At 42.9% G+C, this 25,670-nt stretch overlaps 1 protein-coding gene across 1 annotated transcript in view; it reads right to left on the bottom strand.

Annotated features, from left to right (window-relative positions):
• Window positions 1-25,670, bottom strand: part of st6galnac3 (ST6 (alpha-N-acetyl-neuraminyl-2,3-beta-galactosyl-1,3)-N-acetylgalactosaminide alpha-2,6-sialyltransferase 3) — a 91,353-nt gene that overhangs the window by 24,582 nt on the left and 41,101 nt on the right. Inside the window, exon 3 of the mRNA XM_061243609.1 lies at window positions 20,026-20,435. Coding sequence (XP_061099593.1) covers window positions 20,026-20,435 — 410 coding nt within the window. The remainder of the gene's footprint in view (window positions 1-20,025; window positions 20,436-25,670) is intronic.

Below are 25,670 nucleotides of genomic sequence, written 5' to 3' on the forward strand. Positions count from 1 at the left end.
TTTGGCGATAACCAGCGTTGAAGATAAAGAGCATGGCATTTTCATTTGGTTATGGAAGTTCCTTCCAAACAAACATACAGAGAAATAGAAGGCTCATTTTATTCTGTCAAAAGCCTTGTCTGCATCAAACCAAACAGGAACAGCATGTAGAATTCTGAGAAAGACAGCAAAGAATATAAAACAGCTGCTTCTCAGTTATAACGTACGTTTCCCCCCTTTAATCTATTATTACATTCACAGCTGCAGATATATGCTAAAACATGTCGTTGAGCTACTTCAAGGCCATGTCTCAGTCATTATTTTTTTTCTCTATTTTCTTACAAAAGCATAATGTGTGTTAATTTGGAGATGGCAGTTCGGCTTCCGCTCCTCCTGAAAAGAGATTATTCAAGGTGTCTTTGCCTCTGGATTCAATCATAATCTTTGCAAAAGGATGACAGACTAAAGTCGAGGTGTTTCTTTTTTAGCATACAAAACGTTTTTTTCATGTTATTTAGTGATTGATTAACTCACTGAGTGGCATCTATGAAGAAAACATTTAAAACATGAATTTAAAAAAGTTGATACCAGATGCTTCCATTGAAGAGAGAATGTAATTATTGAAGTCACTATTACACAACCTGTTGCAGCTGTTTCTCTGGTTTTATGTATCAATAATATGGCTCTTACAATAGTTGTATACCTCCTAGACTGCTTGTACACATGCAGCATTACATTATGTACTATTCAGCAGACACTTTTATCCAAAGCGACTAACAGTTGATTAGACTAAGCAATGTGCTCAAGGGCCCAACAGCTGTGCAGATCTTATCGTGGCTTCACCGGGAATTGAACCACCAACCTTGCGTGTCCCAGTCATGTACCTTAACCATTACGCTTTATTGACATTCTGGTTTAGTCCTGCATAATAACTTCAGACTGAGAATTGTGGATGTTAAATGATCTAAACACAATGAATTGGGGTCTTAAATGAGGGATGATAGTGCAGATATTTTCTGATGGATGGTGCCACACAACCCACAAACCATTCATAAATGCGACAAGCTGAAATAACTTGTCAGGAAAGACAGGAGTTATCATCATAATTTGGCCATTTAGGGACTGGACTAGAACAAGCGTGACGCAGAGGTGGACACTCTCTATGCAGCAGGCAAGGCAATAAGCCAGCAGTAGATGCTCTGAATGGGCTCACCATCAAACATGTTTATGGTCACATGAACAGCTGTTGTAATTTCCGCTATAAATTTGCCTTTACCATATTTCAGCGTTAAATGGTGAAATGTACCATTATTTATGTGAACCACGGTGAACTGACCACATTCGCCATCTGCTGTGGGCAAGGTGGAAGGACAGAGTAGCCTCTAGCCTGGCTTTTGAACACAGAGAGCCCAATAGATATAACAGTTTTTTCTTGTCATTGAAATGGGCATAATAAAATTATGGGCATAATTAAAAATGACACTTTTAATTACAGTTCAAATATGTCGTTGGTGATGTCGAATGACTGACTCCAACGAAAATTGAACAGGCCATGAGCTATTTGTCGGGATGTCAAAGGAAATATGATGTTGCTAAGCAGTTTACACAGGTACAACACAGTGGTCTGTATTGATTTCCTTTCAAAAGTTACTTTCGGCTTCAAAGAGACTGTTGGCATTGAACCCTCAACTCACACAGCAGAACGGTTTCCTATGACTGCAACTGCGTAACGGGAGTGTTGTGGTACAACTGGACACACTGCTAAAACAAAAACATAATTTTGGAATGGTCTCAAACGGTCTTGGGAAAGATGCCCAAGTCAGACACCATGCGAACATTGTTTTTTAGGCAGGAAGAAAACGTTGATGTTCCACTTGGCTATATTTCTCATTTTGATGGTCCTCGTGTCATCTCGCACTATAAATAGCCCTGTTACCGATAACACTCAGAGACAGGAAGAACATTAGAGTAATATAGCAATGCAGGAAAAAAAGACATTAAAGACAAACAAAGCAATCATTCTAGGAAGTAATGAAGACAAACTGCATTGCTATTGGCTTAGGGGAGGATGGAAACATAGTGGGGAATAATGATGCTCAACAGTCACAGTGAAATTTTAAGGATAAAGAGTTTTAAGGGCAAACACTCAAGATATGAAGATAAGCCAGAAATGGGATCCAGTTTTTCCAAAGTATTCTGGTATCGCCCTGAGGGGGGAAGAAGGAACTTAAACTTATGCATCATTCATTTTCGGGGGTTGCCATGTTGTTTATTTATTTTAGTTCATTTGCTTATCTATTTTTTCCTCCTTCTTGCCATTGGGAAAATGTGATAATGAATGCTAAATATGTACAGAAGAGGGCTATGATCACACTTGACTTTGTGTACTGTACAGTGTATATTTTTCATTTCATTGGGGGGGGTGAACTCTTGCCAAAAAACACATTATTCTATTTGGGTAATATTCCATATTATTGTTGCCACCAGCAAGTAATAAAAAAACATTCTTATAGATTTTACAGATAAAAAGGGTTTTATTATCACTGAGTAAGTGAGAAAAAGCACTGAAGGCTATTGTTGAAGGTATCATCAAAATTGAATGTGACATTATTCTTAATATAATAATGATTTCTGGAATATTGTCAGGATATGAGCAGGTCAAATCAGTCTGTTTACAGCTTGTTACAATTAACTCTCTGACCATCTTAGCTTGTTACCCATATCTTGAATCAGTACATATTTTGAATCTAAAGCCTTCCTTAATTGCAAATGCTGAAGGAAACAGTCTGGGCAGTGGCCATTCAAGAAAAGTACCAGTGTGATATGCAAGGCCTTTTTATTTCAAAGATAGAAATGAGCACATTTATTTAATGATCAAACTGTCAGCATTTGAAAATTACAATGCATTTTGATAATGTCGCTTCTCAGTACTTGAGACAAAAGTGTCTCAAGTACCGGGGAACCGAAAATACTGAATCAACACCCTTCCCTTTGGAATTTTAATTCACACATCGAGCACATTGCACTCCCCAGAGCAGACTGCATGTGTAAATCAGGCTTTAAAAGGTTGAGCAACATGTTAAAGGCCTACGGTAACCTTTTTAATGCACATACCTGTGATATACTGCTATGTCCCATCTGTCCCCCCCCCTTGTTACCCCAGACTCCGTTCTCCCCAGGGTGCTCTGTCCTTTGTTTCTAAACACATGGGTATTTAAGCTAATTATTCCAGCCAAACAGCCAGTGGATCCAATTAGCTGTAATTGGGTTTGGGTCATTGCGCACTTCCCAATGCAGGTGTGCGATTTAAGACTGTGACCAATGTCCCAGATGAAATGCAACGGGATGAAATAGACCATAAAATGTATTCGTTTCCTCTGGTCGACGTGGAGGAGAAGGGGTCTGCCTCACAGCGAAGGCCATCTGCATTAGCCGTCTCGCAGCGAAGGCCATCTGCATTAGCTCAAACGCAGACAAGCACGGCCGGCCCAGGGTCATTTTGTGTGCTCCTCTGTGCCATATCGGGAGACAATTAATTCTGAATTTCTCCTCGTAACTCCTTAAGAAACGTACAAGGCTGAACCGCGTAGCCTCCTCTACCTTCCGCACACAGCAAATACCACATGCTGAATTCACTGCAAGTGCTTTAATTGGAATAAGTTGAAGAAATCTATTTAATACAAATACTACTGGTCAGGTATTTGTACAAAATCATTAGATACAATTTATTTTATGGGGGTACTGATTGATTAAACAACATAGCTAAGAAATACTACAGAAGATATTCTAGTAGCATGTAAAAAAATCAAACGAACCACACAATATACCCGAAATATTAAAACATTTAAAAATATTTTGCAATACTTCAAACTGCTTGTGAACCCATTAGCATCCAAGTAATTCTGAACAAACTGCAGTTATATTATGTGTAAACACCAATTTATTTGTTTCTACAATGACAACAGTAAATAAAGAACAGGTGTCAAGAAAGTATGCCAGATGAATATTTAATGTCTTATTTATCATAATCAGTTGTCTTCATAGTGTCATAGAAATAGCTTTTTAATGGCTGATAGCTTCCAAATGGTATGTTTTCATAAACAAATGTAGACCTGTTAACAGGGCCCATCTTCAGGAGCCACTCCCACATAAAAGCACAGGAATTCTGTCACCATGGTTACAAACGCTGCTCTTGCCATAGGTTGCTTCAGTGACGGGTGGCAGATAGGTACGATCTTACTTTAGAGTGACCCCTAATACACATAGCTCGTCTTCAATACTATATTATCCGTCATGGGAGTTTACACACAGCGCGGTTATTAACCTCGGATAAATGATCGGGAACTGCATCTGGATACGCTAGGAGTTAGCACTGTAACTGAGGTCTGTGCACCACAAACCCTAATACAGCAGAAGACATTGCACCTGGACTGCCAGTTCGACTGGTCTTACACCCCACGGTGTGCTCCTGCACACTCTATGATTAATAACAGGCCCAGTTAGGGGAACCAGGACCCAATAATAAGTTTGTTGTCTTGGTCCAAAAAGAGGGTTTGGCAGAAGGGGCAGTAGCTTCACAACGATAGCGACAGAAGGTAAGCGAATCCACAGTTATTAATCAACTCCGCGCTCAGCGATTAGGAGGTTTCACTGTAGCCTTCCTAGCATATGGCTGATGGCTTTATAAACAGTGCTCCTGATTTGCTTGCATTGCCTCCTTGCCCCTGAATAATGGCTTATTTTTCACCCTAGCTGGGTAATCTTAATTACATTCTAAAAGCTATGGCGGCGCACTCAGTTCAGTTCAGACCGGGGATCCGTGTGAGAAATGTGACACTCAGGGAGACTGGGCTGTTTATTCGTTAGCAGCCATATGAGAAGAGTGCACCGAGACATTAAATTAATCCCAGAGGACCTGAGTTTATGGGACTGTTTCAGGGACTGAAACTGCATCAGGATCTTAATCCAGCCTGACCAGCTTGATAACTCCTTTGCAGGAGTCCCCTAATCTACAGTCACCTGTTTTTCACCTGCCTAGCTTTAGCCCCTTGAATTTTATACCTTATAACTTTTGAATTTTTATTTGTCTCGTACTGTACTGTAGTTCCTCAAGTTGTAGTTGTCTTGGTATGGAACTCACAGACGTGGCCTATATACTATGTGTACTGGACATACAGTATGTTGGCCTTACAACCATCCATCCATTATCTTAACCCACTTATCCTGAACAGGGTCGCAGGGGGGCTGGAGCCTATCCCAGCATACATTGGGCGAAAGGCAGGAATACACCCTGGACAGGTCGCCAGTCCATCGCAGGGCACACACACCATTCACTCACACACTCCTACTGGCAATTTAGACTTTCCAATCAGCCTAACCTGCATGTCTTTGGACTGTGGGAGGAAACCGGAGTACCCGGAGGAAACCCACGCAGACACGGGGAGAACATGCACTCCGCACAGAGAGGCCCTGTCTGACGGGGATTCGAACCCAGGACCTCCTTGCTGTGAGGCGGCAGTACATCGCTTTTGATAAAAGTGTCTGCTAAATAAAATGTAATGTAATGTAATGAAAAGTGAACACCACTGTTCTGGCAGCCCTGATGCTCCTCAGATTCATCTGTTCATCTCTCCAATTTATACTCTCTCTCCCTACATCCTCCCCTTTCTCTTGTTTTCTCCCTCCAGTATGTTCATCCCATCTTCAGCCAACACTATTGGCTTCTCCTCAGCAGACTCCCCAGGCCACCTGGAGTCTTTTCTCTCATCCTGATGGACTCCTGATCCAGCCCCCATCTCATCCTGATGGACTCCTGATCCAGCCCCTATCTCATCCTGATGGGACTTCTGATCCAGCCCCTATCTCATCCTGATGGACTTCTGATCCAGCCCCCATCTCATCCTGATGGACTTCTGATCCAGCCCCTATCTCATCCTGATGGTCTCCTGATCCAGCCCAGCCCCTATCTCATCCTGATGGACTCCTGATCCAGCCCAGCCCCTATCTCATCCTGATGGACTCCTGATCCAGCCCAGCCCCTATCTCATCCTGATGGACTCCTGATCCAGCCCAGCCCCTATCTCATCCTGATGTACTCCTGATCCAGCCCCCATCTCATCCTGATGTACTCCTGATCCAGCTCCTATCTCATCCTGATGTAGTCCTGATCCAGCCCCTATCTCATCCTGATGGACTCCTGATCTAGTCCAGCCCCTATCTCATCCTGATGTAGTCCTGATCCAGCCTCTATCTCATCCTGATGGACTCCTGATCCAGCCTCTATCTCATCCTGATGGACTCCTGATCCAGCCCCTCCCCTATCTGTCTATGGATAGCAGCAGTGCATCATGGGTGCTAGCAGGTCTAAATAGAAACCTCAAATGTTCAAACAGAGGCCTGGGTCTTACGGTGACAGACAAAGACTTATCTCATCGGCTTGTCCATTTCCTAAAGTCTTCCACTTTATTAAATGTATAAATGCTCTCATTCATCATGGGTTAGGTTTGCCACAGCAAATGAGAGTGTTGCCCTAATAATAAAGATCGAACAGAAAAAAGGAGAAAATGACGACTTCACAGTTTTGCATGGCAGTCGAACAGCATTTCAAATGCTAATAATTGGTTAGTTTGAAGTTTTCATTTTCTTCCTCTGAAGACAACTTCACCATTCATTTTAGTGACTCATGCTATGCAAACCACATTTTAAGAACTCCCACTTGGTTTTGGCCTATCGTTGGGACCATTGAGGTTAAACACGCTCACGACTGGCATTTTGTTTTAACTGGATTGCTTGAGTTCTCAGCTGCAAAAAATATAAACCGCAGAAAGGTTTACACATAACTGGCCAAATCAAACAATACAACAGGATCCAGCAAGCAAGGTTAACCCCTGAAGAACACCAAGCAATTTCCCTTGCATCGAAAAGAAATTAAAACTTTGGCTGGGATAAAAATGTGCATCTGTATTTTCTTCTGCCGTCAGAAGGTAAACTTAGGACACTTTAAAAGTTTCCACGGAAGTAAAAAAGAAATAAAAAATTCAGTTCAGTTGCAATACATCATCGTGGTGCACATTATATCGTGCATTTCTTTTGACGAGCTAGCAGATACGCAGTATTCCTGATTAAGAGAGTGACTGTGTGCACTGATGCATTACAAACCTGTAGGGAGAGGAGTGGAGGAATGATGTAGAGATTTCTGAAATACTGTCATAGGAAATCAGCTTCACACACTGTCGATAGCAGAGAGACACTGGCCTAGATACAGCCAACATTCGTCCTTCACTTTGACAAAGAATTCAAAAGAAGAATGTTTTTTTTTTTCACTAACAGTTGAGTTCTGCAATCTACTAAAACTGAATAAAGGCCACTGTAAAATCTCCAACATCAACTGTATGGTTTATCCATCTTAAGACACTTTAACAAGTACATTTTCATAACGAAATTGAAAGAAATAAAGAAAGGAAAACAAGCTAATTAATCAACCATGGAGAGAATAATTGGTAGAATTTATATCAGCACTAACAGCCATGGTGTAACCACTGTCAACATCCTGGACTGGTATACATTTACACAACACATAACCTTGAATTAAATAACCTGGAGTAAGATACACAAGAAAATCAAAACAATGGCTGATGGACTGATTAGTGGTTAATAGATTGGATGCTTTGATTTTTATAGTATTTTTTTAAAGCAATGGCTTCAGTGAAGGATGTTCTTCCCAACTAATCTCTTACCAGCAACGTTAACTCTAGATGTTGACTTTTAGGGTAGAATACGATAGGAGCTGTAAAACTGGGTAGAAATCTGAGCCATATACGGTAGTTTATCATAGACACAATTTAAACTCATACAAGTAAATGTACCATGAGAAATGACACAGCGATAAGATCAAATTGTTTCAGTAATCATTCAGAAGGTACTTTCATTAATCATATTACATAATCATAATGTACTGCCACTGGGAATTAGTAACAAAAAAACAAAACAATCAGCAGTGAAGCTATAGAAGCTAAGCTTATTATTAGGCTATTGCAGTGGAGAAAAGAGTTGCTGGACTTCTGCAAATGCTCCTCAGCATTGTCAGTTCCACATTCTGCAGAGTCCTAAAAGATGTGTGCAGGATGAGTGTGGACAACTTGGCGCACAAATACATCAGACTTGCATCAAGCCGCCATCTGTCACTGGTCCCATAAGTCCATTTGGGCTGTCAGTGGGACCCAGATTTCCAGTACAAGCACCAAAAGCTGAACAAGGCTGACTGTTACAACATAAAAGCCTAGCACATGCCTAGTTTAGAGCACCACACTGAACATGACAACTGTCTAACCATTGGAATTATGGGGTGTCCAAGCTAAGCATGTCATGCAATAGCTTTTGCAACCACTGTCATTTGCAAATGTAATTAAGCCCTGATATCTTCCAAGTACAGGGGCTCTGAATGTACACCATGTTCCTGCTGGTTCTAGTAGGACATTGTTAGGAATTAAACATGACTCAAACATTGTTTCTGACTTAATTCTGCCTTAGGGAGAACAGCAGCTGGAAGGTCATATTTTATGAATATGCACATCACAGAGACCCCCCAATGCTGGCTGCAAGCACAAGACTTTCAATTCATCATGACTCACCAAATGTAGCAGAAAACACAGCCCAACATGTCATTTACTTACACTATCACAAAAACCCAGAGGCATACTTTATGAGAATTCAATCCCAACGATACCGGATATCAGAACATTGACAACTGGTTTCCATAGAGACGCTACACTGGGACAGGATTCAGTTTTACATTAAAGTTACTGTGCTCATGTAAGGGTCGGCTGGGTGGCCGATTTTATCAAGAGATGGTATTGAATCTGGGCCATACCAATGCACTGTGGCTGGCTGCCCAGCAAGGGCGGTGCACAATTAGCTTTAGCATCACCCAGCGACAGGAGGGGCCCAGTTAGCCAGGAGGACTAGCAACCCCCACTGGTTAGCCAGTTGAGCTGCACATCAACCATCTTCCTCCAACTCATATCTGACATGTAAACTGTGATGTTGCACGCAGCGGCTGACGTTACGCGCGTTGAGGGAGAGCACAGACTCGTCCTCACGGCCCTAAATCAGTAATTGGAGGCAGCAGCATGCGCTATAGCATTAGCATGGTCGGCGCATTCCAAATTTTGGTTAAAAAGAAGGGGAAGTATTTAAACAAACTGTGAAAACGAAACAGAGTGAGGTGTCCAGGCAACTTCATCGGACACAAACGTGGTGATGTTTTATCGGGCTGGTCTGGTGTTCCCCCTGCACGGTGTCCAGCAGCAGAAGAGCTACCATCTGGCACCTTGTGTTCCTGCAGCTCTGGGCCATTCGTGAGCGATGAGAACCTGGAGCCAGGAGAACCTTCCGGGCACGCGGCAAACGCCTAGGCAATAGAACATTCCAGAAGGCTACCTTCTTCAGCTGCAGTATCGCTACTTATTGGCATCAACTAATGCAGTTGTTTACATTAATTACTGATAGACAAATACATTAACTAAGTATGCCATTAACTTTTCATCAGTTGATGCATTTGTTAACTAACTAACACATTTGTTACATGATATTTCTACATTAGAAAACTATACACATATAATTAGTCAACAAATAACAAATACATTAACTGCCTTTTTCATTCCAATATGAATTGGCAATAACTAATGTAGTTGTTAACATGCATTAATTATGTACAAATACATTAACAGAGCTGTACATTAATTAAGCATGCAATTAACTTTTCATTAGGTGATGCATTTGTTAACAACTAACTAACATATTTTTTACATGGTATTTATACAATTGCAAACCAGATACATATAATTAGTTAACCATAAGCAAATATACTAACTAACTGTACACATCTAATATAGTTATTACATTACATTACATTACATTACATTATTGGCATTTGGCAGACGCTCTTATCCAGAGCGACGTACAACAAAGTGCATACCCATAACCAGGGATAAGTTCGCTGAAAGACCCTAGAGGGAAGTACAATTTCAACTGCTACCTGTACAACAAAGATAAGGACAAGGGCCATTTTTTTTTTTTTTTTGAACAAACAAACAAACAGAGCAAAAGTCACCAAAGTTAACTATCCAAACACTATTAACATGAATTAATGACGTACAAATACATTAACAAAGCTGTACATTATGTACAGATTAATTTCTCAGCAGTAGTTAGTTAACAACTACATTACTTCATGCCAATTCATGGAACCTTATTGTAAAGTATTACCAGTTCATTTCAGTTAACTCTTGCAAAAAAGATCAATGAGACTACTTTGTTGCTATCAAAGTTTCTTATAAATTGCTGTAAATATTGGTTGAGCAAATCCACGTCAGCTTAGAAGAAACAGCTTATATTTTGGGAAGTAGCCCGATGGTCGGTACGGTACATACTGTACAGCACATCTGGATGTTTCCTGAGGCATTTCAGCTTAAGCACCTCGCTGAAGGGTAGAGCAGCAGTGCGTACTGGGGACTCAGGCTCACAACGATCCCAATTCCCCAACTACTCCACCTGCATGCATACTGATCAGCCTGTTCACAGACACAACATTGCACAAAAGTTTTTTTGGGGGAAAAAAATAAAAAAAATCATGTTGAGCCCATGGGTAAACAGCACAAGCACATGTTGCTAGGAGATTAATTACACTGAATAAATTTAAGTCACAAATTAAATAACCTGCATATTGCTGCAGCATTAAGTTATGGACAGGAATTATAAATCGTCCACATTGGATCTCTGCTGGCCTCTGATTAAAGTACACCGAAAATAACATGGAAACCTTGTTTTTATAAAGCCAGTTGTGAATCTTTGAAACTAATCAACAGCTCCAGGACCCACAATGTTTGCATTAAAGGTGCACAGCCAAATGTAAATCTGCAACACCCTCAAAGCAGAGTTGGATTGTATTAATTAAATCCACAGCTCAATGAATCTTTAATAAGTGTGGTGCAATGGGGGATTCGTTTAGGAAACAGCTCCTACTGTTTGTTGCAATTAATTTGCTGATGTTTTTTGACTCTGCGGCTGGAAACAGAAATGAACAAAGACGCTCGAGGGCATCATTAGAGGCACACAGACCTGCAGCCTAAAAGCTTCCTGCTAGATTCACAATTGTAGCAGGACAGTGGCAGATGTGTTAAATTATACTCCGAGAAACTCAAAGGTCACAGAGAGCCGTCTGTGTCTGGTGGTAAAGTGTGGGTGACTCGGACAAAGAGGCCCTACTCACAACAACTCGAGCTTTCTGTACTTTCAAAAACAAGCCGTAAAGGCCCAGGACCCACCCCATTGCAGGAGAGCAGAGCACTGCGTTAGCATGGGACGTGTGTTTACAGCAGATTTGGGTAATTTGGATTTCTTGAAGTTGTTAATTCTCTTTGTTTCGGTTTCTCGTTTTTTTTCTTTGTTTTTTTTAGTCTGACAACAAAGGCTCATTATGGCACATTTTCTTCAGCATACATTCAATCATTCTGCTTTACCGCGGAGGGCCCTTTGATTCATTGCAGGGAAATTTGTCACGCCGGGGCAGTCCTGCCGCTGAATTCAAAATGCCGCCTGTTTAACTTGATAAGGTATAATTTAAAAATGGCCGGAAAAAGCACTCCATCACGTCCTCAACACAAAATGAATAATCGGTAAATTTGCACTAAATAAAAGCATTCTAATTAGGAGAGTGAAAAGAATGGCGTGGGAGGGTCATTTTCACTTGAGAAATTGCATTTGCAATTGTAGCTTAAATGAAAAATATCCATGTGTGCAAGATGTAAAGTGTGGTAGCAAATAATTACAGACATGCATTTCCGTATAAAGTCTTACACAGACTGACTGTCCGATTGTTAATGTTCTTGCCATTCGGAGATGTTCTGTCAGTAGCTCAGTGTGAACTGTTGTTTGATCTTATCTGGCTGCGAGTTTGTCTCAGAAACCCATTGGCTTGTTTCTGGGGTTGTGCACTGCCAGAAATGGTAAAAATTGGAATGAGGAAAGGCAGTTATTTATTTCTTTCAGTCCAATTACAAACAGACATATCTGCAGCTACGATCTGTAGTACGGAAACTCCCACTGCAACAGACGCCAATTTGACTTTATTTAACACGCTGCATTTATTTATACTGTACAATATTAACATCAAAGGGTTATTTGAATTCCTCTTTAAATTCATATCCGCTGCTCCTTTCATTTTGGATACAGCAAGCCAGTACATTATCATTGATCAAAGCACATCTTTCCGACAATGAAAAGCACTTCCACTGCCGACGAGCCTCTCTGCCCCCCGGGATATGCCACAGCTACCATACGAGCCCTGGCCGGCAAATAACGTATGCATTAACAGGTTAATCTAACCATTTAGAGTCAGCATCTGGAAATGTCTGTCCTGTGCGTGCAGCAAGGACATCAGACATCAAATACCAGTGCACCATACTCAGCTTGAGCTGCTTTAAAATGTATGCACAGAAGAGCACTGCCAATAAATATACAGTACATACCATACATAAAGCACCCTGGGCTACAATGCTATACAAGAAATTAATCAAAAGACAATGAGAATGATCGGGTGGATTTTTCCATCAAAGTATGACTTAAGACACTTCACTCTTGTGTTAGCGCCAGCACACAGATGCTACACTGCAGTTCTGAAGACCATTCGTCATGTGCTTTATTAAGCCCATTGCTAAAGATCCATGATGCTTCCTCTGCTAATCAGGAATATGACGTTTGAAATTATGGAATATTTCCAGCGATATTCGTGCCAACTAATGAGTACGCTGTAAGCCTATGCTTAATGACACAAAAAATGACGGGCAGGGACGAGGCCTTTTTCCCCGAAGAGTGAATTAATGCTATGCTAACAAGGAAATGTAATTGTGTATTAAAAACCCGGTGGCATTACTGGAACATACCATGAATACATCTGCTACTGTATGGTCTGAGCAGGACTGAGCAAGTGACACATTTTTACAGCACTGCTAGCATTCGGTTCCAGACATAGGACACTAAGGAGGGGTTCAGCAGGTGCCTCGTACGCAGCTTGTGTCGGTTTCATTTTTAAATGAACCGTGGCTTACGCCAACAAACTCGCTAACCGCCACGTCCGTTTCCAGCGCTGATTAAAATCGTAATCATCACCAAGGAAACACTTAGCCCTGCTCTGAGAGCATCAGAAATCGGACGAGCGTCTCGCGGCGTGATTGCTGGGGAAACGAGTCTACACGTACCGGGCCGCATTTTCAGAAATGGGCTCCACAGACGTTTGCGATCTCCCCGCTGCATACAAATGTTTAACTCACTGCAGTCAGGGTCATCTGGCAGAAGACTCATTTCAAGGTACACGATTCTCAAATGCGACACCCATCTGCTTCATGAGGCATTATGCAAAAGGCTGATTCTCGTACACCTCTTGATACACAAAGAGTGCACTTTGAACAGAAGAACCACGCTTCTGGTGCTGCAATAATACATCAACCCCCCTTCTAGACTTAAGCCCATGTTGCAGTTCCTCCAGAAAAATCACAGAACGTATAAACAGTGAAAACACCGATGTAAATTTAGCATACTCGTTCTCTTCAGCCAGCCTTTACTGTAATAAGCAGTGCCAGATTTAAAATGAGAAACTTGACGCACAGACGCCAGGTTTTTAGCCGCGGGTGCTTTGAGAAAAGTTGGCTCTGTCTGAGTTTCAGAACACCGGCGGCAGTCCTCCACAGCACCTGTCATGCGGCTGACGGCTGAAGACCGAACGTTACACAGAGCCATCAAACTAATTAAGCCCGTACAATTTTGAGGTCGGAGATTTATATACCTATAAGGGAAATAGCACAGACGCGGATAAATCGGTGGGAGGCCATTTCGTCGGCTCATCTTCACCCCCCCTCCGTGCTCGCATTCGACCGACCAGCGGCACCCAGACACGCCACGCTACAGAGGCGTGGGTTCTGACAGTCCATTGATCAGAAGGGATGCAGTGCACCTCTGCATCGGCTGTGAAGAAAGTCTGCTCTCTACAAGAAGTGGAAACGATCTAACGGCGCCTCGGAACCACCGTTCTGCTATTAGAGATTGCTCTCTTGCGCCACGTATTGGGAAAATGTCTCCCAGACACGCCGCAGTGGAAAGAAAAGGGTGATACAAATCACGGTGATCTGTAATTCCCTGTTTCCGGAGCAGCTAATCATGACAATTACCTTTTTAGAAATGCGCGTGTATACAGCAGATTATGATGGCTAGTTTGCAATGCAAACACACTCAATGCCAAAACTCACAAATGTTCTCCAGCATATAACAGCTTCTATGAATAGCAGTGTGAATAGCAGCTCTATTCAAACTGCTATTTGTGAGTTGTGACTTCTGAAATCCACCACAATATTTCCCTCCTTTAACAGACAAGCTTATTCACAATAACCTGCCTGGTTTATGGTTAAAGGGCACCATCATTTATTGAGGTAAATCATTGTATGTGCAGTCAAGTATGTATGTGCAATACACTTTGTGTATTCTCAGCTGTTAACCCCTCTAAAAATGCAGAAAAATGAATGCATAAAAATAAGAAACCCAATTGAAATGTGGCTTCCATCATTCATTTAAATATGAATTCCATCATGGATCTTGTTGGTCACTTTGTAAACAGTGCAGGCCTTTCTTCACGTTGCTGGGTTCGTGACTCCTTGTGCTCTCACAGAATGCCTCGTTGAGGCAGGGACTCATAGCTGAGAGCCACGAACAAGTGTTCTCACTTAACAAAGATGAGCTGTGTCTAAAGATGCATTGAAACATGCCGGGCGCATAACGTCAGAGTGAGAATGCTGGGGCCTCCGGGCTTCATTCTCCGAGCAGGAGGTTCACGGCCTCCAGGATTCTGTTCTCAAACAAGCCTTTCAATTCCAGCCACTCTCCCAACAACTTCCTCTTCTCCACAATCATGTTTCACATCCAACTACCCTTCCCCACAATCTCCGCTGTAGGCCCACCTCCTGCTGTGAATAACCATAAAGTAATCATAAAAAGAAAGCATGCGCCCCTGGCTTCACTAACTGGTAAAACATGCTTTAGCAGCAGTAAATTAACTAACTAAATGTTTCCTATAATTGTTGGGCTTGTGAAGGCCTGTCTGAATGCTGTGTTCATATCAGACCCTTTCAATTCTTGATGTTTGTTCCATTTGCTAATTTTATCTGCCCTTATCTCCTGACCCGGAAATCGACCGAGGTCCGCCATCTTTAAGGACAGTCATATCCGTTAAATGCTCTTCAAAGGATTTGACGAGCTCTGACCAAGGATCTGTGGATCCACCTCTCCACATCTGCCACGTCTGTAAACGACAATGCTTGAAACTGATGCTTCACTGAGAAAGGAGGATCCATTTTTCCTCCTCTGTACTTGTGTTGTGGGCGGCACGGATGGTGCAGTGGGTAGCACGGCCGCCTCACAGCAAGGAGGTCCTGGGTTTGAATCCCCGTCGGCTGGGGCCTCTCTGTGCGGAGTTTGCATGTTCTCCCCGTGTCTGCGTGGGTTTCCTCCGGGTACTCCGGTTTCCTCCCACAGTCCAAAGACATGCAGGTTAGGCTGATTGGAGAGTCTAAATTGCCCATAGGTATGAGTGTGTGAGTGAATGGTGTGTGTGTGTGCGCGTGCGCGCCCTGTGATGGACTGGCGACCTGTCCAGGGTGTATTCCTGCCTTTCGCCCAATGTATGCTGGGATAGGCTCCAGCCCCCCTGCGACCCTGTTCAGGATAAGCGGGTTAAGATAATGGATGGATGGATGTACTTGTGTTGTCCTTGCATCAAAGCCATGTGACCTCCTTTGGAGGTAAGGATCAAGGAAAGCATGCAGGGTCCAAGTAAGTTAAGTTAAAGTAATGTGTATAAAAATCAACTACAAACACTACCTCTTGGCTGCACTGGAAAAATGTTGCAGCTAATTTTTCTCTAAATGAGAATATAGAAGAGTTTGATTGAACCAGACAGATACAGTATTACACTGTAATGAAACCCAACTTCTACCATCCTATCTTTACTTTATATATTATACCACCCTATATGCATATTCAATTTTTCAGGCAACTGATTCAGTATGTGATGTGTCTAAACAATATCCACAAACTCCAAAGTGGAACAGTTCTGACATTAGCCCTCAGATCATTAAATGTGCAGTACTACTCTATGACTATTAGGACACAGCAAACTTTCTGTAAGACCGTCCGAGTACAAACTTTGCTCTTTTCTAGCCTGAGTCACAACAACGCATTTTGTGTGGATGGAGAGCAGTGTGGACCAATCTGTGCTGGACCGACACACCAATCTCCAGATGGCCCAGACCCCATTGTAGCGATCACAACTGGAGTTGATCCAAATGAACAACACAATCATTTGTCTAAATGTGCATAATCATGAGATAAGCCAAGATTTATCAATCAAGTTTCACATTTCACTGAATGAGTATTCCACATAACGCTGCCAGCACATTACTGTGTCTTAGTAAATCCAATTTCCCAATACTAACATTAGGCTGTTACATAGATTGCCACTAAAGTGGATCAGAAAAGATCTGATAAAACAAGCTCTATGTGCAGCAGATATTATTGCCAGAGTGCCATTTGTTAATTACTTGGAAGTAACGGCTGAAGTCACCTTTGACGGGGGTGAGTATTTATAGGTGAGTGTTCAGCACTTTAAACAGTTAATGATCAAGTCTTTTTGCGCTGGCTACTGAAAAGACAGCATCAGCGAATACTTGGGATATACTTTGTGATACTCTGTCAGATTTGGTAGGGAACACTGTCAATACGCATTAAACAAATTCCCTTGTTAAAGAACCGTTAAAAGTGACCCCCTACTGAATCAGGCCCTTTCTGAAAATAAATAGAACCATCTCAGAGTCGCAGTTCAAAGCTGTATTCTCAGCAGATAGGTAGTTATCACAAACCCTTTCTCTGTGGGCTCATAACCATAGCCCTTGCAAGGGCCATCCTTCAAGGGCCTGCTCATTAATAACCTTGATAAATTAATTGCTTGGCGAGACAGATTTAACCCTGTGCAGACCTGGAAAGCCTTCTAGATGGGGATTCCTGGGCCTGCGGCTTTCTGAACTTTAATAGGGAGGAACTGCGCAGCACGAATGAAGAGGTACAATGAAATCCGCTCTGAGAAACAAAGTCTGGTGAACCTTCCATTCATATGATGAGTACAGTACTGTGCAGAAGTCTTTGGCACCCTAGACTTTATTATATATATGTTTATTTTTTGGTGGTGTGTTAGTATGAGAGAACACATTTTAGATTTACAAATATTCATTTTCCAAAAGATTTAATTTCACAGAGACATATTTGTATGTAATTTTAAAAAGTAACATATTACTGTAGGCAATTGAATTTTGGGGTACGTTTGGGTTCTGATGCACATATTATGCCTGTAAAATAGCATGTCAGTGTACCGTGCCAGAAAGTGGGGTTGCACAGACATCCTTTTTTTAAAAACACCTAATTCATTCGTTTTTCAAATGAATCAAATGCGTACATTTTGATCCACAAATGGGCAAATGAATCTCAGCTGAGCTCATCAAACTGTGTTGGGAAAGAAAACAATGAGCGGTTGTATTTAGTTGTTCATTTCAGGGATAACATTCTCCTCCTATTGGCAGTGTTGATGGTTCCACACCAAACCATCGCCTTTTGTAATTAGCTGACTTTTTATCATTTTGTAAGCAAATAGACAAATGAATCAATCTTTTTTGGCTTTACTTGTCTCGTATAGAAAAGATCAAGGTCAATGTTACAATGACAGAGCTGCAATTAGAATTTCAATGCTGTAATTTCCACTGAGAGCCCAAACAAGACATAATCACAGGTTCCTGTGTACAACCCCACTGAGCACTTCTGAAGGTTATTTCAGAACATGACACAAGTGAAACTCGACTCTACATGCCAAACAGATGATATTACAGAGCAGCAGCCAAAATAAATTTGGCTGACATGATTTTAGGATGAGTTTGCCAAACAACCAACACTGAAACACTGTCCAAAGTTTGAATGGTGTGAAGACAGGACAATGCCTTTTTCCAAACCAGAACAGCGGACTAACAGATCCAGATGCATCGTGTCCAGATACTTCTACTGTGCATCTTGTGTGAATTGTGGTCTTTCTTTTAGTGAAGCCGGTGGACACTATGTGGTTGTGTGCCAGTACAGAGGAAGCACATTTGGACACAGCCATGTCATTCGCAAAGTTTCCACCCGGATATAAGAGAGACAAACGACACATGAAGATTATAGGCATTTCTGGAAGTGGGACATTCGCTGTGACTTCAAAGCTATTCGGATAAAGCACAGCATGAATAATAAACAGTACACCATATAGATTGTAGAGCACGATTAATACAATAATAGAGAAATATAATTCTGTGATAATATCTGTATTTTATTTGAAAGCAATGGATAATACGTATACCTGCAGCTCAATGGCCTTGGTGAGGATAGTGAGCTATTCATGTTCAACATTATACGCTGCACTTTAAATCACATTTTGGGTACAGTTGTACTTAAACATTATCATAAAGGGATGAGTAATATTGAGTGCCCAGTAATGTGTACAATGCAATACATTCTCCACCAGATTTTGCAGGAGAGAGTCTTTCTATTCAGGGTAAGATCACCTACAGCTGTACTAGGGGCACTAACACGGGTTGGTTACATACATTTATCCCCACCCTTTGGTCTTTAAAATGTGGGGTCTTTAAAGGTAGAATAGGTAATTTCAGACTTCTAACGGTCAAGAGAGGAATTGCAGAAACAAATACGCTCAAACCACAGCACTGTTTATCCCACCCCTTCTCTGTGAACACGCTGAAGTTGAAACGCCATTGGCTGCAGCAATTAGAACCATTTTTCAACCAATGAGCTTGAATTATTGTACAGCTATAGATGTTCTGTTACAGAGTGCCGGCCCGTCAACTGCATATTTTGAAACCCGAATTTAAGGACTATAAACACAGGTAGAGGGTGAGTCAACATGTCAGTTAGCCGTTTTCAATGATAGGAAGGGAATTACAATGGTCTTATACCAATATTTTAACACAAAAACTTTTACCTATTGTACTTTTAAACTTGTTTAAACAGTGACCGTAATAATGGCCTCAGGGCTACAGACATATGCATAGTTTTATGCAATTTAAAACCGGCCAAAGAGTGAGTAATGAAGAGACCAAGGACAAGGTGCTGGAATGCCCTACTGGCTAAGCTCAGGCAAGGAACCAAGAAATGCTTTACAGTACAGTAGATACAGGTCATTGCTGCAGGGTAAACAGTGACAGAGACCGAATGCAGTTTCATAATAACATACGTAGGGATCACTTTGCTAAGAGCTCTTGACCTCACGCCTTATCTGATGCAACAAAATAAGCTGTGGCTAAATGAAACTCGAAAGTCTAAGACGAGATGCTGACTCATCCGCTTTTAAAAGCGTCAAGCTCAAGGACAACCAGTGTGCAAACCTATGCCTACAATGACATGAGCATCACAATGAATTCTGGAATGTGCTCTTGGGAAATGTCTTGTTCATGAATTCAGTTTTACCCGTGAGCTTTGGGGTTTAGATGACTAAAGATATCACGCTGCATTATAGACAAGAGGGCCTGGATTCAGTCCAAGTTTGCACAGATCTACAGTTAAATACAAGTTTAGAAATCACCACTTCAGCACCAGTTCAGCAATGAACAAAAGTGGCCCGTTGTGAAAGAAGAAAAGATATTGTATTTAATTAGTCAGTTGACTGAATCTACTGTAGGCCCTGTTCCTTTACTGCTGTGTTGTCAGGATGTTACCTGGGGTAGACTGACGTTCAGAATGTTACCTGGGGAATTTTGACGTTCAGAACGGTACCTCGGAAAGTTTCACGCTCAGAATGGTACCTTGGGAATTTGTATGTTCAGAATGGTAAATTGGGAAGTCTTACGCCCAGAATGGCAAATCTGGGAGTTCTGGGCGTCCAACGGTGCATACCGGAGCATCTCTCACCTGTCTTTGCCGGTCTCCTCCTTGAAGACGCGGTCGCAGTAGTTCATGCGCTCGTCCGTGGTGACGTAGACGCGGGCCTGCGGGTAGCCGTCCACAGCCTGCTGCAGCATGTTGTACACCATGCCCTTGCCGTCTTTGCGCATGTTGCGCAGGGGGCCCCAGATGACGTAGACGGTGTCGTTGTTCTGCCCGAAAAAGTACTGCTGCCTCTGCAGGAGGAGGGGCACGCTGGTGTGGGACACCACCCGCAGAGTGGTCCTCCGCCCCACGTCCTGCTCGAAGCCCTTGGAGGGGGCGTTGTTCATCCGCCACACGCAGGAGGCCTGGTCGATCTCTGCCCCCGCCTGCCGGCCCAGCATCTGGCCGGAGCTGGACACCACGCTGCACACGTCACAGCTCAGCTTCAGAGGCTGCGGAAGGACACAGGAACAATGGCCTCGCTGGAAAAGATGACCTCACAACGCGGTCGTGCATTCAACGCACAGCGGTCTTCGACCGACAAAACAAATTCAAATTTTAGTTAAGATTCAATTATATGGTACGGTACCAAAGGCCTGGATTCAATCAAAATTGGGTTTTTTTTAGGACGGGTAATTTTGGAGAACACTTGAGGGCAAATGTTGATTGAAAGCAGACCCTTATCTGGCAATCACACGTTATCGTGTTTATGAGATCATTTTGGTGGACATTTGAGGGCAAATGTTGATTGAAACCTGACCCTTATCTGCCAGTCTTATCATGTTTATGAGATGCTAACTGCTGATTCTTATTCTTCTCATAATTTCATGAGAAAGAAAGCATGATGAAACCCCCCTCAGAGAATAGTGTCAATCACATAAACATAGATTTCCTGACACCTAGCCATCTGTGAACCATGATGGAAAATAATTTGAATATAAAAAATTATTTTAACAAAGTTAATTGTGCCGTAGCCTTTCATCAGTACAGCAAAAACACTCACTGCTTAACTTCTGACAAGCAAACAATATGGCATTTGACAGACCAAACTTTACAAATCAGAAAGAATGTTCTTCACATTTATTCATTCAGATGAGCCAGCAACAGCCAGCTGAACATATGCGCCACCATTTGCCAAGTTATAGATAAAAAAAGGTCCATTCAAAATAATGGAAACCCATCCATCCATCCATTATCTGAACCCGCTTATCCTGAACAGGGTCGCAGGGGGGCTGGAGCCTATCCCAGCATACATTGGGCGAAAGGCAGGAATATACCCTGGACAGGTCACCAGTCCATCGCAGGACACACACACCATTCACTCACACACTCATACCTACGGGCAATTTAGACTCTCCAATCAGCCTAACCTGCATGTCTTTGGACTGTGGGAGGAAACCGGAGTACCCGGAGGAAACCCACGCAGACACGGGGAGAACATGCAAACTCCACACAGAGAGGCCCCCGGCCGACGGGGATTCAAACCCAGGACCTCCTTGCTGTGAGGCGGCAGTGCTACCCACTGCACCATCCGTGCCGCCATAACGGAAACCCTGAAGAATGTTATAACTACACGCGTGTAAAACAGCAAACAGTGCAAAGGTGGTAAACTGGTAAAACTGCAGTTGCACAGAACGCCAATTGGCAAGATAAATGACAAAATAAACAGAGACTGAGAAAGGAGAATAGCTGCAGGCTGGCACTGCACTGTGTGTCATTAACTCTGCGGTAATTTCTTACATTAATCCCCATCACTTTGAGATTCATCAAACGTGGCACTGGCCTGACAGAAGATTTACATGGATAGCAGATGGATAAACCCGTTTGGTGATTCCGTCTCAGACTCTCAAGCGTTCGTCTGCAGCGCGCCGGATGCGACAGTCGATCTCATAGCCGGATGGGGATGGGACGCGTGCCAAGCCAAAGGAGGTGGCAATTGAGTTATCTTACACCTGTCTCACTTAATCCTTGTTAAGAGCTCCAGCTCCAATGATGTGACTGTCAGCTGAGACACTGCAGACCGGATGTTTCTGCAGCCTTTCCATCATGAAAAAAAAAAGGTATTGCCATGTGCTCATCTCATGATATCACAGAGACTTCTATTGACAGCTACGGATTTAGAAGCAGGGATTTCGCACGCCCTTTATCTGAAGCTCTTCGGGCCTGGTTTCGCCTTAACCAGGAACCGGGTTCCAGTTGGAATCGCCTTGATTAATTCCATCTATTACCGTGTATGGTTCGACTGTGTGATGAGAATTAATTTAAGTGCATAAAATTGAGATGTATCAGACAAAAAAAAAGATTAGTCTGAAAACAAGATGCTCAGAGTTTCAAGATGTAGTCTAAGACACCATGCATCACTGACTGACCTTATAAATAAAGCTGATTTAAATTCAAATAAGTGGGTTACACAGCCTTAACAAGTTATTTTCAGCACGCTTTTCACTTGCTTCTCTTTTTCTAACAGTTTGGTAACTAGGGGATTGTGAGAACATTTACAATGCTAGTTGCAAAACAAGATATTTCAGGGTGTCAAATGTCATCACATCTCCTTAATTTAAGCAAATGAAACATTATTATGACATTCACTTAGGCAAGTTAATCTCCTCAAAACAAACTGAGCATATTAACCCCAATTAAAGCCACCTTCCGTTTCACGGGCTGAGACCCTGACATCCATTGTGTTGGGGGGATTTTCTCTTACTTAGCGCAGCTTAGCAGAAGGGAATTATTTGGGGTGCCGTCCAACTGAATGACACGGCTGCCTTTTGCTCCCACAATTCAAAGCTATTATATCATGGTGAGGTCCCAGCTGAGGGGACCCAAGATCATTTCTACCATTTATATATGTGTATATACGTTAATTTCTGTACCACTTTTTTGAGCATACAACACAGAGTGCTTTACAGCAGTGAAAGCCATCGATCGATCCATTATCTTAGCCCGCTTATCCTGAACAGGGTCGCAGGGGGGCTGGAGCCTATCCCAGCATACATTGGGCGAAAGGCAGTTATACACCCTGGACAGGTCGCCAGTCCATCGCAGGGCACACACACCATTCACTCACACACTCATACCTACGGGCAATTTAGACTCTCCAATCAGCCTAACCTGCATGTCTTTGGACTGTGGGAGGAAACCGGAGTACCCGGAGGAAACCCACGCAGACATGGGGAGAACATGCAAACTCCGCACAGAGAGGCCCCGGCCGACAGGGATTCGAACCCAGGACCTCCTCGCTGTGAGGCGGCAGTGCTACCACTGCACCATCCGTGCCCCCCCCATGCCCCCCCCATGCCCCCCCCCGTGCCCCCCCCTCCCACTGCACCATCTGTGCCGCGTGCAGTGAAAACAAATACCTTAAAATAGACACAATGCCATAAGAGTCAACACAGGTTCTTCTGCCGCGCCACCTACTCATTTTGAGACATTTGGTGTAATAATTACACAGTACGAAACAGAAAAAGACGTGCAATGTGTAGACAGGGGACAGGGAAATATCCTGGTGATGTGAAAAGGCGAATATGCGGGGTGGGGGGTGGGGGGGGGGGGATGTTGGGGGTATGGGCGTGTGCCTTTCGAGCCTGCGATAAACTCAGAATGGATAAGTGCACATAAAAGCCAGGGGAATCTGCACTGGTGCTTGGCACAGATAATGCGGAGCTCACTCCTGCAGTAATCCTGCGGGCGCAGCAGCAGAGCGGCCTGAAGCCGGAGCAGTTACTCTCTGTGCGTATCGGCCCTGCACTTCATCAGGGATGGATGGAGATAAAGGCTTTAAGGAAATATAAATGAGCCCAAACTCTGCTCAAGAGCATCGCCGTTGGAGAAGTGTCAAGCTTTTCCAGGTACGGGGTACTTGTATCTGCAGAAGTTTAAAAATAATGTAGGGACAATCACTGTGACACTGAATTAAACCAAAAAAAAAATCAGGCAATTGCGTTCCCTGATATACAGAATCGAGGAATTTTACCATCGCCTACCTCCGTTTGCATGACTAATTTGTTGGACGTCAAACCCAACAAGACATGTGACAGGTGTCAGACCCCACAATGTGACCCAATGCCAAATGAAATGAATTCTACAGCCAATCAAATGGCACGACTCTGTCTGCCACTTCCAATTAGAGATGCCCAGCTGTCACCTCACAGACAAACCAAGAGCAATTTAATCATTTCCGTTATTTGAATCGCACTGGGAAAAGGCTATCAGTTAGCGCTGGCCTGTTCGCAGAGACTCCTAATCTATACGTTCCTATAATGAGGTTGGAGCAGGCTTACAGATCAAACCGTGGTACTGTTAAGCGCAGTCGCATGCACTCAAATCTCTCCCTTTCACCTCACTGTGGGAGGTTGGATCATGTCATCCAAGTCCATTTAAATGCAGTGAATTCAAATGATCATTGCTGCATTTCCTACGGCTGCCAAGTATCTATCGGCACCTGAAATAAAGTGAAATACGTGCGTGTTCTTCAGCGTGCAAGGATAAAAGAGCTGAAAATGATGGCTCACTGAAGCAGCCAATTAAGGCAAAGCACACGATATAATTCCAAGAACTCTGGGTGTGCAATGATTCAGTCCATTTTTATGTGTATGAAAATCTAGCTACATTGAAATCAGCCAAAGTGTACTGTGAATAGCAGTAATAGTAAAGTGAGCATAATAAGGGAACGTTCTGAACAGAATCACGCAGGTCTCCGCCCATGGTGCCCGCCACAGACATCACACACGGGATCAACCTCATCACTGCCTTCAGACCCACAGCTCAGCTCCATCCATTCCTCGCTCACCTTCCTCACGCAGCTCCACCTTCATCTTCGGTGGCCTTTGGCGTAGTGGCTAAGGTAAATGACTGGGACACGGAAGGTCGGTGGTTCTAATCCCGGTGTAGCCACAATAAAATCCGCACAGCCGTTGGGCCCTTGAGCAAGGCCCTTAACCCCGTGTTCCTCCAGGGGACGATTGTCTCCTGCTTAATCTAATCAACTGTACGTCGCTCTGGATAAGAGCGTCTGCCAAATGCCAGTAATGTAATAATGTCATCTTCAACACTGTGCGGCCTTTCATTGCACTCACATTGGGTGAAATGCGTGCAATGCACAGCAGACATTTTTGTATTCTTTCTACTCATGTTCCGAAAATGTATGCTAATAGATGCAACTCAGGCCCAAGTGTTTATCTGTCCTAATCCAAGTGGTCCTTTACTGAATTCATGAGGGATTTTATAAACTAGAAAAAAAAGAATATTCAAGGTAAAGAAAGTAATGCCGCTATTCTCTACATACGTGCTACAATACCGTAAGTTTTATAGGACTGCTGCACCGTTGCTAAGGAGTGATGAATCAGAAAATGCTCCCCCCCTTGACAACAATAATGGCCTTTTATTCATTGTCCCTTGAGACTGCTAACCACAACTGTCACTGCTACAGCCAAGAGTTTATCCAGACCAACAGGCTCGTTTCTGAATTAAGAGCAAGTGCCTCTGCTGGCTACACCACCCTTGACCACCAAGATTCTATATTCTTTACTGCAGACTATCAACAGTGAGGAAATGGCAGTGTCTCTGTTCCCAAACTGAGCATTAAATGGAGTCAGATGTACTAGCAGGCAAAGAGATCAGATAGCTGGCTCTTGCTAATGGTAGCTTCCTTCTGTGGTTGACAGTACCTCCCAGTTTATCTGTTTATT

Source organism: Conger conger, chromosome 5, assembly GCF_963514075.1.
Source record: "Conger conger chromosome 5, fConCon1.1, whole genome shotgun sequence".
NCBI classification, from domain to species: Eukaryota; Metazoa; Chordata; class Actinopteri; order Anguilliformes; family Congridae; genus Conger; species Conger conger.